The 17,778-nt window shown below is 39.7% G+C and overlaps 1 protein-coding gene and 1 long non-coding RNA gene across 2 annotated transcripts in view; one reads left to right on the top strand and one right to left on the bottom strand.

Moving 5' to 3' along the window:
- The window catches only part of PEX5L (peroxisomal biogenesis factor 5 like), a 184,636-nt gene that overhangs the window by 94,048 nt on the left and 72,810 nt on the right, over positions 1–17,778 (top strand). The window contains exons 6-7 of the mRNA XM_033211780.1: positions 2,722–2,845; positions 3,751–3,847. Of these exons, the coding sequence (XP_033067671.1) occupies positions 2,722–2,845; positions 3,751–3,847 (221 nt within the window). The remainder of the gene's footprint in view (positions 1–2,721; positions 2,846–3,750; positions 3,848–17,778) is intronic.
- The window catches only part of LOC117083773, an 84,389-nt gene that overhangs the window by 3,669 nt on the left and 62,942 nt on the right, over positions 1–17,778 (bottom strand). The gene's annotated exons all lie outside the window — the stretch shown is intronic.

Raw genomic sequence — 17,778 nt, 5'->3', positions numbered from 1 at the left:
TAGTGGCATAAACAAGAACTCCTCTCCCCTGCCATCCCTCTTTGAAGTCTGTCTTTGGAGGAAAATTTTGTGACTATCTCTACTATTTCCTCACCATCTAGGTTTATTCAGTTTTACAAATAAGTTAATAACATGTATAGATTTAGATAAAAATATATTAATACATTGATTGGGTGCAGTGGCTCATATCTGTAATTCCAGCACTTTGGGAGGCCGAGGCAGGAGGACTGCTTGAGGCCAGGAGTTTGAGACCAACTTGGACAACACAGTGAGATCCCATCTCTACAAAATTCTAAAAGTTAGCCTGGCATAGTGGCATAAGCCTGTAGTTCCAGCTACCTGGGAGGCTGAGGCAGGAGGATTGCTTAAGCCCAAGAGATTGAGGCTACAGTGAGCTGTGACTGCACCACAGCACTTCAGCCTGGGCAGCAGAGTGAGGCTTTGTCTTAAAAAATAGAATATATTAATATATTACAATATAACACAATAAGCATGCAGATGATGAACACTTATTTCTCTGCTTCTGAGAAAATGTCCTATGAAGAAGTTATAAAAGTATTTAGTTTAAAAGCACCTTTAAGAATAGCAGTGTTGGCTGGGCGCAGTGGCTCATGCCTGTAATCCCAGCACTTTGGGAGGCTGAGGCGGGTGGATCACCTGAGGTCAGGAGTGCAAGACCAGCCTGATCAACATGGAGAAACCCTGTGTCTACTAAAAATACAAAGAAAAATTAGCTAGGCATGTTGGCACATTCCTGTAATCCCAGCTACTAGGGAGGCTGAGGTAGGAGAAATCGCTTGAACCCGGGAGGTGGAGGTTGCAGTGAGTTGAGATCGTGCCACTGCACTCCAGCCTGGGCAACAAGAGTGAAACTCCGTCTCAAAAACAAACAAAAAAAAAAGAATTAGCAGTGTTATTCACAATAGTAAAAAGGTGAAAACAACTGAAACGCATCATGAGATGAATGGATAAACAAAATGTAATATATACACACAATGAACTTATTCAGCCTTGGAAAGGAATAACTTACATGCTACAACATGGATGAACCTTGAAGATATTGTGCTAGGTGAAGTAAACCAGGCACAAAAAGACAAATACAGGTTGAGCATCCCTAATTCGAAAATCTGAAATTCTCCAGAATCTGTAAGTGGAAAACTCCACACCTGACTTCATGTGATAAGTCACAGTCAGAACTTTGTTTTATGGATAAGATTATTTAAAATACTTTATAAAATTACCTTCAGGCTATGTGTGTAATGTGTGTATGAAACATAATTGAATTTCGTGTTTAAATTTGAGTCCCAGCCCCAAGATATCTCATTATGGCATATGCAAATATTCCAAAAACCAAGAAAAAAAAATCCCAAATTTGAAACACTCCTGGTCCCAAGCATTTTGCATAAGGAATGATCAACCTGTATTGGAGGATTCCACTTGTATGAGGTACCCACAACAGTCAAATTCATACAGACAGAAAGTAGAATAAAAGTTACCAGGTTTGTAGGGGAAGGGGAATGAGAAGTTCGTGTTTAATGAGTAGAGTTTCAGTTTGAAATGATGAGAAATTCTGGAGATGAATAGTGGTGATGGTTATACAACAGTGTGAATGTACTAATGCTACTGAATTGTACATTAACATATGGTTTAAATGGTCAATTTGTTATGTATTTTTTACCAGAGTTTTTAAAAAGAAGGGGAAAAAAGACCTTAGAGAACATAATCTGCAAACTGATCTCTTTTTCAGACAGTTTTGCTCTGTTGCCCAGGCTGGAGTGCAGTGGCGCAATCTGGGCCCACTGCAACCTCCGCCTCCCAGGATCAAGGAATTCCCCTGCTTCAACCTCCCAAGTAGCTGGGATTACAGGCATGCACCACCACACCCCGTTCATTTTTTTTTTTTTTGTATTTAGTAGAAAAAGGGTTTCACCATGTTGGTCAGGCTGGTCTCGAACTCCTGACCTCAGGTGATCCACCTGCCTCTGCCTCCCAATGTGCTGGGATTACAGGCGTGAGCCCCTGCCACCTGGCCGAATCTTTTTATACACTAAAAAACTGAACCCCGAGATTGTTTCAGTGGTTTATTCGCAGCCACACACCTGTAATGAGAGAGAATCTAGCCAGATTTTTTTATCTGTAACTAAGCCACAGGGATAAAATGGTTCCAGGATTCCCTTGGCTGTCCTCATTGCCTCCTTTCTCTCTCTCCCCCATTATAAATTCCCTCCTTCGGTGAAAAATTACATGCTTTATTCAAAAGCTGTGAAAGTGTTCTGATTTATCCCCACCTCCTTTTAACAATGAAGCTCATCTCTTTAAACAGAATTTCTTTCTGGAATCACGCCAGCAATGCCCCCAAACCCCCGCTTTAGCCAGAGACTGACAGGGTAGTGCTCCAGATGTACATTCTGCACTGGATTGCACAGGCTCATACACAAGACTCAGAATGTACACAGCTTCAGAAATAAATTCAGGTCGAACAACTTGATTGCATTAACTGTAAAAGCAATGCAGTTTATCTTAATAGGAGATTTCTATTTAGCTGTACAAGTTTTAATTTTTATGCAACATTGAAAAGATACAGGTTGATCTTGGGGCTTGGGACATTGGTTGAATGAAGCTCACTTCGATAAGATTTTTCAATCTTAATTAAGCTCTCTTTTTCTCTCTGCACCACATGCTCCCCCAACCTGCCTCACCCGCTTCCTCTGTACTTACTAGACATTCAAACACAACTGGAAAAATGGGACGATGTTAAGTTTCACGGAGATCGAAATACCAAGGGACATCCAATGGCAGAGAGAAAATCGTGCTCATCTAGAACTGGATCAAAAGAGCTCTTATGGTAAGGTATTTTGATACCAGAAAATGGCCATTTATTTATCAACTTTATGAGTGGCACTGAAATAGCCAATGAGTTAAGTCAATCCAAATACTTGGCATCACATGTAACCGCTATATAACAATACCAATTACTGTGGCTTCTACCAATTCGAATTATTTCATCTCAACTGCCAAAAATTAATTCAACTCAGTCAATAAGTGTTTTGAGAGATTTGTAATTCAACATTGTTAATAATGTTCTGAATGTGTAACTGTGCTAATTAGTAAAACTAGGTGTATATGTGTATATACATGAGAATATTCAATATATTAAGTAATAGTTAAATTTTTGCAGTTATAAGGTACCTTTTTTGGTTTGCTCTATCATCCACTATCAGATAATCAAATAATTAAGAACAGTGCGTGGAAGCTTATGAGAAAATCTGGCCACCTGAGTTGTACCATATTTTTGAAGCTTCCTAAAGGGCAGTGTCCAGTGTCTGTCTCCTACTGCCCTCCCACATCTCCACTTATCATGACATTTCAAATTCTGTATAAAGATAAAATCTCTCCTGAGACACTTGTTGGGAAGTTCTTCCCCCCACCAAAAAAAAAAAAAAAACATAATTTTTTTATGAAACGGAATTTTCCGTAACAAAAATGGTACTGCATTTATTGACTTTTTGCCCATAATTGAACTGAATTTTTAATCAAAGATAATAACACCTAGCACATTGTAGTCTCTTACATTCTGAAAGTGGCCATTATAATAGAAATACATGAAACTTATCTTTATCATCAGAATTTTGATGAGAGCTTTGACATCATGGCTTTCAATGATCCAAATTACCTCGGTTTCTTGACTGGATTTATAGCTTAATTTTGTTTCTAGATATACATTTAATTTCCTTAATGCATCCCTTATAGGTCCTCAGAGCATAGATCTCAACCAGAATTGAGTGGTGGAAAAAGCGCCCTCAACTCTGAGTCGGCTTCAGAGTTGGAATTAGTGGCTCCAACTCAGGTAACAAAACTGATTATTCAATGAACACATCTTTTCCTATATATAACATATAGCATAAATGTTTTATTTCCATTTTGTACAAAAAGTTTGAAGTATACTTTATACATTGTGTTTCATGTGCTGTTTCATTCAGTAGCTATCTCAATGCTTAAAATAGCTGAAATATAGGTATATATATGTATATCTACACATTTGGCTGGAAAATGTGTTAATGAATTCACTGTGTACTTAGCACTTTTTCCTTGTTCTATCATTTACTGTTCTATTAATTTGTAATACAAAATCTGTTCTACTCTATTATTAGCACTATTTACATAACAGAACTCAATGGAAAGGAAATTAATCTTGAGTGTTCATTCACATCTATGCCCTGTGGAACGTACTACACATTGGTACCCTGACTGTCATATTAAAATGAATGTCATACTGAGAAATATGTTATTATAGTATTAGGAGTCATGATGATGATAATAAGAGCTACTATTTGTGAGTGCCGCTAAGTATCAGGGACTTTACATATGTTTTTTAAGTGTTATATGTAATACTCAAATAATCCTGTGAATTATTATTAACCTCACTTTAAAGATACTCTTTAGTCTCAGTGACATCAAACACATTTTCCTGGGACACTCAACTAATTCACTAGTGGAAGTAGGGTGTGAACCAGGTCTGTCTGTCCATTACTTGAAACTTAAGTCCAGTTTAACTAGCTGTTTTATAACTAGTTATCTCCTATGATTAAGACCATATTTCGGCCAGGCGCGGTGGCTCACGCCTGTAATTCCAGCACTTTGGGAGGCTGAGGCAGGCGGATCATGAGGTCAGGAGATCAAGACCATCCTGGCTAACACGGTGAAACCCCGTCTCTACTGAAAATACAAAAAATTAGCCGGGCGTGGTGGCGGGCACCTGTAGCCCCAGCTACTCGGGAGGCTGAGGCAGGAGAATGGCATGAACCCAGCAGGCGGAGCTTGCAGTGAGCCGAGACCGTGCCACTGCACTACAGCCTGGGCAACAGAGCGAGACTCCATCTCAAAAAAAAAAAAAAGACATATCTCCTATGATTCTAAGAAAGCCAAAGTCAGTCTCAATCTTTTCATTCCCTTGAACACTTTTAAAGGCCTTGATCTAAACCACAAAGGTATCATAAGGTGTGTGCATCCAAGTTCATGCATTCTACAATCCAGTTGAGATGAGACTCAGTGTTTAAGCAAAATAAGTGTAATAAAATGAGCAACAGAAATTTTCTTGAGCTTACTATATGTTGAAACCAAAAAACGAAATATACTATCTGAGGTGAAATAAAGAGATAACTATAATAATAGCAGATATTATTGAGCGCTATGATAAGGACTTCTTACATATTAACTCGTTTTTTTTTTCTGTTAAATACCTGGATCAGATAAGTTCAATTTTATAGACAGTAAAACTAAGACATAATGAGCTGAAGAAACTTGTCTGTGGACCCACAACTAGTAAGTGGCAGAGAGAGGGAGGACACAGACAGAGGAAATCTTCAGCAAATAGAAGGCCTCTGGCAACTTTTCTAAGCCACCCGCAGCGCCCCCTACAAACACCTGAGCCTCCACAAGGGAGGACCATCACTACTCCCAGATCTTAGCTGGAAAACAAGTCCACTGACTTCCTGAACAAATAGCCCTGCAAACCTCAATGAATTGTAAATGTAGCATCAAAAGGTAGTTTTTTCCTTTGTGCTCACTCTAAATGTATTTTTTAAAAGAAAATGTATAGTACTTACTATATCAGAAAAACATTTCTTGATAAGTACAGTAGAGATATAGGCTCAGCTAAAGTGATTGGTACTGTTTCATAAACTGGAATTCTTGGAACAATTTAATGTAGCAATAAAACGTTTGTTTCTAAAGCTGGTGAGACTTGGCACAGGTAGGCTGTTCTACAAGGAGCTGAGGTGGAAAATCAGCTGGTGTCCCTGGTTGCCATAGAGACCCAGGATACATTTATCTTATTATTCCAATGACTGCTACTCTCCTGCTCGTTGTCTGATTTCATCCCACCAAATTGTCCTTCCTCTTACCCATCAGTACACTTTACATTAAACGAAGTACTTTAGAAAATTTTCTCAAGACGATATTGTCTCCAAAACATAGTTTAAAATGCACATGAGAGTTTTCTATCTGGACAAATCTTAATGAATCCTTTTAGAGAGTTATTAATTATTTGTAAATAACTTACTCTTTATTTGTTTTTTAAAAAACATTGCATGTTTACTTATGCAGATTTGCCCAGACTAAGGAAATTCATAATCTCCTAGTTTTAATTTCAGCCTATGGTTAAATTAGGAAGATTTCATGAATTTGGGACTTAATAGATCTGAAACACCAAGTCACTCAGACAGCAAGAGAATAACCTGATCAATCTACTTGTAATAAAAACAAAAATATGTTAAAAGAAAAATCTCACTGTGCACAGTGACTCACGCCTGTAATCCCAGCACTTTGGTAGGCCAAGGCAGGTAGATCACTTGAACCCAGGGGTTTGAGATCAGCCTGGAATACATAGCAAAACCCTGTCTCTATAAAAAACACAAAAATTAGCCGGGCATGTTAGCACAAGCCTGTAGCCCCAGCTCCTCAAGAGGCTGAGGTAGGAGGATGACCGTGCCTGGGAGGCAGAGGCTACAGTGAGCTAAGATTGAGCCACTGCACTCCAGCCTGGGAGACAGAGGAAGACCCTGTCTCAAAAAAAGAAAAACCTTAGCCAAATTAAATTTAACAGAGTAACTAAGCAAAGAAAAATTCACAAATCAAGCAGCCTCCTGAGCCAGAGTAGGCTCAGAAAGACTCCAGTGAAGCTACAGGAAGGAAGATTTACAGAAAGTAAAAGGAAAGTGATGTTCAGAAAACTAAAGTGAGAAACAGAAACAGCTGTATTGGTTGCAGCTTGGCATTTGCCTTATTTGAACACGGTTTGAACAATTGCCCCCCTTTGATCAGCCAAAACTGTGTGATTGGCTAACAGGAGTAGGTTACAGTTTGTTTACACCTCCATTTAGGTTATGGTTCACTGTGTACAGAGAAATCTTCAGGCTGAACTTAAAATATGTAAGGCGTTGATTTAACAATATACTGTTAGAAGCATAACAATATATTGTCTTTTAATATATGAACTATTTATACAGATAAAATCATGAAGGTGGTATAAAAATTCACCTTAAAAGTATAACTCAGATGGGGCCAGGTGTGGTGGCTCACGTGTATAATCCCAGCATTTTGGGAGGCCAAGGTGGGTGGATTACTTGAGGTCAGGAGTTTAAAACCAGCCTGGGTCACATGGTGAAACCCCGTCTCTACTAAAAATACAAAAATTAGCCAGGCCTGGTGGCACATGCCTATAGTCCCAGCTACTCAGGAGGCTGAGGCATGAAAATTGCTTGAACCCGGGAGGCAGAGGTTGCAGTGAGCCAAGATTGTACCACTGCATTCCAGCCTGGGTGACAGAGCGAGACTCAGCCAAAAAAAAAAAAAAGGTATCACTCAGATGGTTCCCAGGAAAATCAAGGAGATGTTTTCTTCTCTCTCAAGCCAACATAAATTATCTAAGGCAGTGACCTGACAGGTGAAGACCTATTTACAAAATTCCTTTAAAAGTTGTATTTCAGAATCACGAAGAAAATGGAAGTACACAATGTGAATAACTAATGATTTCAAATTTTCTTTGTAAGACGAGGAAAAGGAAAAATATAGTCTAGCCTCTTTCAAATAGTGTTTTGAATGCTGTAGGGATAAAAGGAACTTTCTTTCCACCTCCGGAAGTTTTGATTTGAGTCTACAAAACAAACTGATTAACAGGAGAAAAGGCATGCCAACAGATTGATGTGGAAGCATGCAGAGACTCACACAAAGTATGAAACTCAGAGAAGGGCCGGATGCTTGGAGTCTAAATATCCTCTTCATAGAGGAGAGAGAAGTAGGGAATGATGGTACTTTTAGAGGAAGAGTAAATGATTTTTAGGGGAAATGGAGGGGCCTGAAGAACAGACAATAGCCTTGTAACTGTAATAGGTTCATCACCCAGTGCAAGTCAGTTAGCCAAGACACCAAGTTGCAACAGAGAAAGAGGTTTGATCATAGTGTCACAAAACAAGGAGATGGGAGGAAACCTCAAATCCATCTCCCTGAGGAGTTTGGGGCTAGGGTTTTTAAGGGTCTTGGAGTGGGCAGAAGTGTGGAGATCATTAACTGGTTGAAGAGTGCAGGGTGAAGCTATTGGACAGAGAGATGAAGAAGCTGTGTTCTCATGCTGATCCTCTGTGGGGGTCTTCAAACTGATTGCTGGAATTCAGGGTCTGAAAAACACCTTAATGATCCTTAAACAGAAGCCCTGTGATTTGAATGTCAGAGATCCTGTCTGTAGGAACAATGAGGATATAAATGGTCTGTATCTACTGCTATGTGACTTTTAGCCACAAGAAAATTAGACAAAGTGCAACCTTATTAATGCTTAATTATCACCATATTTCTGTCCAGAATCTGGCATGCAATTCTTGTCAACCCTGTGGGGGCAGTTTCAGCCTGGGGTAAGGTTCATCTGATGAGTGCCCTTTGATCAGCCAAAACTCCATGATTTGCGCAACAGTAGATTACAGTCTGTTTACATTTCCATTTAGGTTAGAGCTCACTATGTACAGAGAAATCTTTAGGCTGAACTTAAAATATGTAAGAAGTTGATTTATATAGATGTCTATATATAACAAAAGCCATATTGGGAAGGCTGATCTTTACCATGTGTTATAATCCATATTTCATTCTCAATCCTAAACCAGCAAGTCTGGGCACACTGCTAAACTGCAGAAAAGTTTCAGGATCTTTAACGGAGTTGGTGCGGTGTCAACTCTAGTGTTCCTCCCTGGGAGTTAATCTTCTCAGATAAGATTGCATTTCTTCTGGGAACTTCAGAGAAAGTCCCTACCTGTGCTTCAGGGGAGGCAGAGGGGCAAGAGACAGGGGAATGGGAGAAGGTCAGAGACACTTTGGTTCTGAGGCTGCCTCTTTAGCTCAAAGTACCTGGCATGTCCAAGTACCATGTTTTAGGGTACCATTTTTCTGAGCCCCAAAAATACACTAATCAGGGTGACTGGAGATTATAATACATTATATAATCTCTGTATTTTTAAGAATAAAGTTTCTTGCCACTTACCCAAACTGTGTAACTAATATTCCCTGGAGTTAATTGTTTTTAAAATTCATATATCCCGAAAAATTAGAAAACACTTGAAGAATTAAGAAAAACACAGAATGTAATATAAAATTACCTTTCTCCACAAATAGGTTAAGATAGTGATTAGTGAGGCAAAAGAGAAATAATTCAGCTTCTGCTGGAGGCCTTTTTGGATTTGGACACTTAGAAGGGTAACTCCAAGACAGGCTCTTGCAGACCTCAGTTAGATTTTACTGGGCTGTGCAGCAGCCAGCTCTCCAAGTGCCAAGTCACAATTTTGTAACTCACTGATTTTGCTGACTTTGGCACAGCAAATGCTTCCATTCATATAGTCTTAATTCCAAACCAGAACAATTTAAATTTTGGCAATATCCTGAGGGGACCAAGGGACCAAAGCCCTTGGTCCCCTAAAGGTTCGCTGAAAAATCACTGACATGAGGCAGATTGATTAATAGGAGAAAAGGCATACAAATATTCTTAATGTGTAGACACAGGAGCCCTCAAAACGAAGACTCAACCCCCCCATTGAGGTACAGAAGCTTATATACCATCTTGAGGTTGCAGAGAGAATATGGGCTCATAGCATGGCCAAAAACAGGTTTTGGTTGCAGGACGGGTTATGGGAGGGAGAAAGGAAGAGGCTTGGCTAACAAAGGGGGCCTTTTTATATAGATGAAACCTCTGGCAGGTAGGAGTCTCAGAGAGGATAGCTGGTAAATGTTTCCTTTCAGTCCTTTAAAGGTGTCACTCTGAGTTAATCTTTCCTAGATCTGGGCAAAGGAAGTGCTGGTTGCATTAATACAGATTCTCTACAGATCTACAGATGCGAATTTCCCCAACGAAAGACAGCTTTGCAGGGCCACTTCAGATTATGTCAAAGAAATATATTTTGGAGTAAAACATTTTGATTTCCTTCAATCCCAAACCAGAGCAATTTAAACCTTAAGTGCAGGTATGTTTTCTAAATTTCTCAAGGAGTAATGTAAAAGGAAATGTATGTTAGTAGCTGTTATTTATCACATATCTACTTCTTATGTGTAATGTGAGATTATATTTTTATATATTATTTGGAATTCTTACAATAACTTTGGGAGTAATATAATCCTCATTTCACAGAAGAAAAATACATCTTAGAGAGCGAAATTTTCCCCAGGTGACACAGCTAAAGAGGAGAGGATCCAGGATTCAAATCAATCCATTAGCTCCTAAAGCCTTTGTTATGGGGCTGGGCATGGTGAATCACGCCCATAATCTTGGCACTTTGGGAGGCCGAGGCAGGCAGATCTTTGAGCTCAGGAGTTCAAGACCAGCCTGGGCAACATGGTGAAACCTCATCTCTGAAAATAAATAAATAAACAAACAAATAAATAAATAAATAAATAAATAAAGTCTTTGTTTTTAACTACAGACCACCTCCTATCAGCCACATCCTGCTTACCCACCAGAGATAATTCACAATTTCCCTTCTCACTGCAAACTCTAATTATTCCTTACTTTTACAAGGTTGATATGAGTTAAGTAATTTTAAAGAATGTGTATCACTTTATTCCAGAATCTTTGTAAAACAAATTAGGATTGTCATCTGATTTCAGGCCATACACAATTTTGTGCCTTCCTCTCCCAAAATGATTCTCAAGCCCTTACTTTTAGAAGTATTGATGGCTTCCGTTTCATTCCATTTCAGTTCAGCAAATGTGCTTGAATGTCTACCCTCCGCAAGGCAAGGAAAAAGTTGGAAAGATGAGTTAGACTAAAGCTGAGATCTTTGTGTCTAACAAAAACAATTAGATACACTATCAATATTAATAATTTTGCTTGCTGGAATACAGCACAGGAGCCACTTCAACATGGCTTTTTCTCTCCAGGCCACACACAGTGAGTGATTAATGAGGAGGGAATGAAACAAAGATGGAAGTAAGGAAGAAAGAAAGAAGGCAGACAGGTAGGAAGGAAATCTGAAAGACCACTTCCAGCACAGTAGGAAATCTGTACACAGTACATTCTCAAATATTTGTGGAAGTGGAAAAATTAGGGATCCTAACAAAAAAGGAAAACAACTAATCAAATTTAACAATGTGGAAGTAGCAGCTGAAGTTAATTAAATGGCAGGAAAAAAATACCCAAAATTTTATTCTGGATCATTTTTAAAACTAGTTTCAATAATAGTTTTTAGTTTTGCCCAATAATAGACTGTTCACAAATCGTCACTTATTTGTCTCAATGTTCTGCAACATAGAATTTCGTAGTTAAAGGGAGATGAGGACTATACGCTGCCATGCCTTGTAAAAGCTGTAGGAATTGGCTCCTTTACATACAAGGGACAGTTTTTTGTGTGTATTTGCTTTTCTTTCTTTCTTTTTTTTTTTTTTTTTTTTGAGACAGAGTCTTGCTCTGTCACCCAGGCTGGAGGGCAGTGGCTCGATCTCGACTCACTGCAACATCTGCCTCCCGGGTTCAAGCAATTCTCCTGCGTCAGCCTCCTGAGTAGCTGGGATTACGGGCGCCAGCCACCACGCCTGGCTGATTTTTTGTATTTTTAGTAGAGACAGGGTTTCGCCATGTTGCCCAGGCTGGTTTCAAACTCCTGAGCTCAGGCAATTTGCCCCCCTCGGCCTCCCAAAGTGCTGGGGTTACAGGCATGAGCCACTGCGCCCGGCCGTGTGTACTTTCAATGACAAATGTTTGTTGACTGTTTAAGAAAAAAAAAAAATCCTGAGTATTTCAACGAGGAAAGTGTTTAAATGATCTATTCTAGTATAAGACTCCAACTAGTCTCCGCCAACCACTAAACAAAAGTACTCTAAAAGTCACACCTGATAGGCACTAACCAGAAAGATAATAATGAAAGCAAAGTTGTATTGAGTACATTCAATGTCCTATGTATGGTGTATTTACATGAATTGTTGTAATCAGTCCTTATAGGGACTCAACATGCGAACGTACACTTTGCAGATGAAAATAAGTGATTTGTCCAAGGTCACCAGGTAGTAGTAAATGGTAAACCAGGATTTGGCCTCAGGCAGTCTGACTCCAGCGTATGCTTTTAATGACCATGTTTTTCTGTCACTCAAGGTCTGCTAGTTGTTATATTTTTCTTTTCTACAGTTAAACAGATTCCTTTTTCTCCTCCAGCAATAATATAAAGGCAAATGTATGAGAAGCTATTAACAATAGTCATTGTGGTTAGCCAACAGAGTTTTGCTAGAACAACTACAGCCACAAATATAGTAATTTTCAAATTATAATTTTGATCACAATCATAATTTTGAATAAAGAAAATAAAACACAGCATTCCTTTAAAATTTTTTTAAAATTCTTTCTTCACTTTCTTTACCTAGTGCTTATCATTCAGAACAATCAGCCGTCTTCTTTGGAGAGTGCAATATCCTACAATCCAATTAGGTTAAACCAATTAAAATACCATTTGTAAACCCAAAGTGTTTCCAGGAGCTTGCTAGAGCTGTGGAGTATTTTTCAAAATCATGCAAAGGAGAAAAGAAATGCCTACATTAGAGCACGTTTGTGAACTATATACACATAATGCCAATATTCAGATCAGAGGTTTTCTGTGTAGTTCCCTAGCCCAGCACGATCAGTATTACCTGAGAACTTGTTAGACATGCAGATTCTGGGCCTTACCTCAGACCTACTGAATCAGAGTCCCTCAGAGTGGGGCCTAGCAATCTGCATTTTAACAAGGCCTTCCAGTGATTCTGATGCCCACAAAGGTTTGGAAATCACTGTGCTGTCAAAACAACTGCAACTCAAATTTACGAGTGTAATGTGTAGTTGTTTTGTTTACCATACCTTTATGTAAGTGCTAAGCAATATAACCAGTTTATAAGCATTACTTTTATATGTGTGTGTGTGTATATATATATATATATCTTCCCACAGCTTTTGCCTATGATTAAATTTTTTAAAAAAGTTTGCATTGAAAGGAAGGCTGATCTTTACTGTATGTTATAATCTGTATTTCATTCTCAATCGTGAACCAGTATGTCTGAGCACACTGCTAAGTGGCAGAAAAGTTTCAGGATCTTAACAGCATACTAATCACAGTTTGAAAACTGCCTCTGTTTACCTTCAGTGTCTACTGATCTTTGATGGCATTTATCTTATACTTCCTTGGGCAAAAGAAATGGTTTCAAAATGTGACATAGATAACACTCGTCTTAATGATAATCTAAGGCCTTCCTAAAAATGTGGAAAATAACACTTCCCTAAACAGTAATTGTACTATGAAAATAAAATTTCATTTACACAGTAAGATTCTGTTTGCACTTGTTGTTTTAAGTAGTAAAGAGAAGATGAACTGTAAGCCTAGAATTCGGAGAGATTTTTCTCTTCTTCCAGTGCCCTTTGCATCCTGTGACATGCGGTGCAGCTGGTGCACGAAACACTCTTGAAAGAAGGAAGCCAGGGATGGTAATGGAGTCCTGTTAGGTCAGGCTTCACAGGAAAGTCAGGTTGTATCTTACTGGTGAGAAGTGCCTGCTAAGAAAAGGACTTGCCTTGGAACAAAAATATTAGTGCTTTCACTTTCTTCTGCTGCCATTCCTCGGTCATTCATGGCATTATACAAATGCACAAAGATTTTTTCTTTTTTATTAATTCATTTTTTACTGACAAATTATAATTTTATATATTTATCACGTAAAACATGATGTTTTGAAATATATATACTTAGTAAAATGGCTCAGTTGAGCTAATTAACATATGCATTCGCTCACATACTTTTTTTATGGTGAGAGTAGTTAAAATCTACTCTCTTACTGAGTTTCAAAAATATAATACACTGTTATTAACGATAGTTACCATAATGTGCCATAGATCTCTTGAACTTTTTCCTCCTATCTAACTGAAATTTTATATCCTTTGGCCAACATCTCCCAAACCCCTCAACCTTCACCTCCAGCCCCTGGTAACCACCATTCTACTCTGCTTCTATGAGTTCAAGTTTTTTTGATTCCACATGTAAGTGAGATCACATGGTACTTGTCTTTCTGTGCTTGGCATATTTCATTTAACATACTGTCCTCTAGGTTCATTCACGTTGTCACAAATGAGTTTTTCTTTCTTGTATAAGGCTGAATAGCATTCCATCATCTATATATATCACATTTTCCTTACTCTTCCTTCCATCGATAGACAGACTGATTATCTGTATCTTGGCTATTGTGAATAATGCTGCAATGAACACAGGAATTAAAATATTGCTTAGACATACTGATTTAATTTCCTTTGGATATTGTATTAGTCCATTTTCCCACTGCTGATAAAGACATACTCGAGACTGGGTAATTTACAAAAGAAAGGTTTAGATCGGGCGGAGCAAGATGGCCGAATAGGAACAGCTCCAGTCTCCAACTCGCAGCACCAGTGACACAGAAGACCGGTGATTTCTGCATTTTCAACTGAGGTACTGGGGTCATCTCACTAGGGAGTGCCGGACAATCGGTGCTGGTCAGCTGCTGCAGCCTGACCAGCGAGAGCTGAAGCAGGGCGAGGCATCGCCTCATCTGGAAGCGCAAGGGGGAAGGAAATCCGTTCTCCTAGCCAGGGGAACTGAGACACACAACACCTGGAAAATCAGGTAACTCCCACCCCAATACTGCGCTTTAAGGAAACAGGCACACCAGGAGAATATATCCCACACCTGGCCGGGAGGGGCCCACGCCCACGGAGTCTCCCTCACTGCTAACACAGCAGTCTGCAGCGATCTATCCGCAAGGCAGCAGCGAGGCTGGGGGAGGGGCGCCCGCCATTGCTGAGGCTTAAGTAGGTAAACAAAGCCGCTGGGAAGCTCGAACTGGGTGGAGCTCACAGCAGCTCAAGGAAGCCTGCCTGTCTCTGTAGACTCCACCTCTGGGGACAGCGCACAGCTGAAGTCCAATAGGGGAAGCAGCGGGGCCGGTGCAGACGCGAACGACTCTGTCTGACAGCTTTGGGGAGAGCCGTGGATCTCCCAACGCGGAGGTTGAGATCTGAGAACGGACAGACTGCCTGCTCAGGTGGGTCCCTGACCCCTGAGTAGCCTAGCTGGGAGACATCCCCCACTAGGGGCAGTCTGACACCCCACACCTCACAGGGTGGAGTACACCCCTGACAGGAAGCTTCCAAAGGAAGAATCAGACAGGTACACTCGCTGTTCAGCAATATTCTATCTTCTGCAACCTCTGCTGCTGATACCCAGGCAAACAAGGTCTGGAGTGGACCTCAAGCAATCTCCAACAGACCAACAGACAGTCCTTCTGACTGTCAGATGGAAAACTATCAAACAGGAAGGACACCTATACCAAAACCCCATCAGTACGTCACCATCATCAAAGACCAGAGACAGATAAAACCACAAAGATGGGGAAGAAGCAGGGCAGAAAAGCTGGAAATTCAAAAAATAAGAGCGCATCTCCCCCTGCAAAGGAGCGCAGCCCATCGCCAGCAACGGATCAAAGCTGGTCAGAGAATGACTTTGACGAGATGAGAGAAGAAGGCTTCAGTCCATCAAACTTCTCAGAGCTAAAGGAGGAATTACGTACCCAGCGCAAAGAAACTAAAAATCTTGAAAAAAAAGTGGAAGAATTGACAGCTAGACTAATTAATGCAGAGAAGATCATAAACGAAATGACAGAGATGAAAACCATGACACGAGAAATACGTGACAAATGCACAAGCTTCAGTAACCGACTCGATCAACTGGAAGAAAGAGTATCAGCAATTGAGGATCAAATGAATGAAATGAAGCGAGAAGAGAAACCAAAAGAAAAAAGAAGAAAAAGAATGAACAAAGCCTGCAAGAAGTATGGGATTATGTAAAAAGACCAAATCTACGTCTGATTGGGGTGCCTGAAAGTGAGGGGGAAAATGGAACCAAGTTGGAAAACACTCTTCAGGATATCATCCAGGAGAACTTCCCCAACCTAGTAGGGCAGGCCAACATTCAAATTCAGGAAATACAGAGAACACCACAAAGATACTCCTCCAGAAGAGCAACTCCAAGACACATAATTGCCAGATTCACCAAAGTTGAAATGAAGGAAAAAATCTTAAGGGCAGCCAGAGAGAAAGGTCGGGTTACCCACAAAGGGAAGCCCATCAGACTAACAGCAGATCTCTTGGCAGAAACTCTACAAGCCAGAAGAGAGTGGGGGCCAATATTCAACGTTCTTAAAGAAAAGAATTTTCAACCCAGAATTTCATATCCAGCCAAACCAAGTTTCATAAGTGAAGGAGAAAGAAAATGCTTTACAGATAAGCAAATGCTTAGAGATTTTGTCACCACCAGGCCTGCCTTACAAGAGACCCTGAAGGAAGCCCTAAACATGGAAAGGAACAACCGGTACCAGCCATTGCAAAAACATGCCAAAATGTAAAGACCATCGAGGCTAGGAAGAAACTGCATCAACTAACGAGCAAAATAACCAGTTAATATCATAATGACAGGATCAAGTTCACACATAACAATATTAACCTTAAATGTAAATGGACTAAATGCTCCAATTAAAAGACACAGACTGGCAAACTGGATAAAGAGTCAAGACCCATCAGTCTGCTGTATTCAGGAGACCCATCTCACATGCAGAGACATACATAGGCTCAAAATAAAGGGATGGAGGAAGATCTACCAAGCAAATGGAGAACAAAAAAAAGCAGGGGTTGCAATCCTAGTCTCTGATAAAACAGACTTTAAACCATCAAAGATCAAAAGAGACAAAGAAGGCCATTACATAATGGTAAAGGGATCAATCCAATAGGAAGAGCTAACTCTCCTAAATATATATGCACCCAATACAGGAGCACCCAGATTCATAAAGCAAGTCCTTAGAGACGTACAAAGAGACTTAGACTCCCACACAATAATAATGGGAGACTTCAACACTACACTGTCAACATTAGACAGATCAACGAGACAGAAAGTTAACAAGGATATTCAGGAATTGAACTCATCTCTGCAACAAGTGGACCTAATAGACATCTATAGAACTCTCCACCCCAAATCAACAGAATATACATTCTTCTCAGCACCACATTGCACTTATTCCAAAATTGACCACATAATTGGAAGTAAAGCACTCCTCAGCAAATGTACAAGAACAGAAATTATAACAAACTGTCTCTCAGACCACAGTGCAATCAAACTAGAACTCAGGACTAAGAAACTCAATCAAAACCGCTCAACTACATGGAAACTGAACAACCTGCTCCTGAATGACTACTGGGTACATAACGAAATGAAAGCAGAAATAAAGATGTTCTTTGAAACCAATGAGAACAAAGATACAACATACCAGAATCTCTGGGACACATTTAAAGCAGTGTGTAGAGGGAAATTTATAGCACTAAATGCCCACAAGAGAAAGCAGGAAAGATCTAAAATTGACACTCTAACATCACAATTAAAAGAACTAGAGAGGCAAGAGCAAACACATTCAAAAGCTAGCAGAAGGCAAGAAATAACTAAGATCAGAGCAGAACTGAAGGAGATAGAGACACAAAAAACCCTCCAAAAAATCAATGAATCCAGGAGTTGGTTTTTTGAAAAGATCAACAAAATTGACAGACCGCTAGCAAGACTAATAAAGAAGAAAAGAGAGAGGAATCAAATAGACGCAATAAAAAATGATAAAGGGGATATCACCACGACCCCACAGAAATACAAACAACCATCAGAGAATACTATAAATGCCTCTACGCAAATCAACTAGAAAATCTAGAAGAAATGGATAATTTCC

This window comes from Trachypithecus francoisi, unplaced genomic scaffold (genome assembly GCF_009764315.1).
Source record: "Trachypithecus francoisi isolate TF-2019V2 unplaced genomic scaffold, Tfra_2.0 Lachesis_group0, whole genome shotgun sequence".
NCBI classification, from domain to species: domain Eukaryota; kingdom Metazoa; phylum Chordata; class Mammalia; order Primates; family Cercopithecidae; genus Trachypithecus; species Trachypithecus francoisi.
The sequence above is the reverse complement of the archived record's forward strand: the minus strand, read 5'-3'. Positions and strand labels throughout refer to the sequence as shown.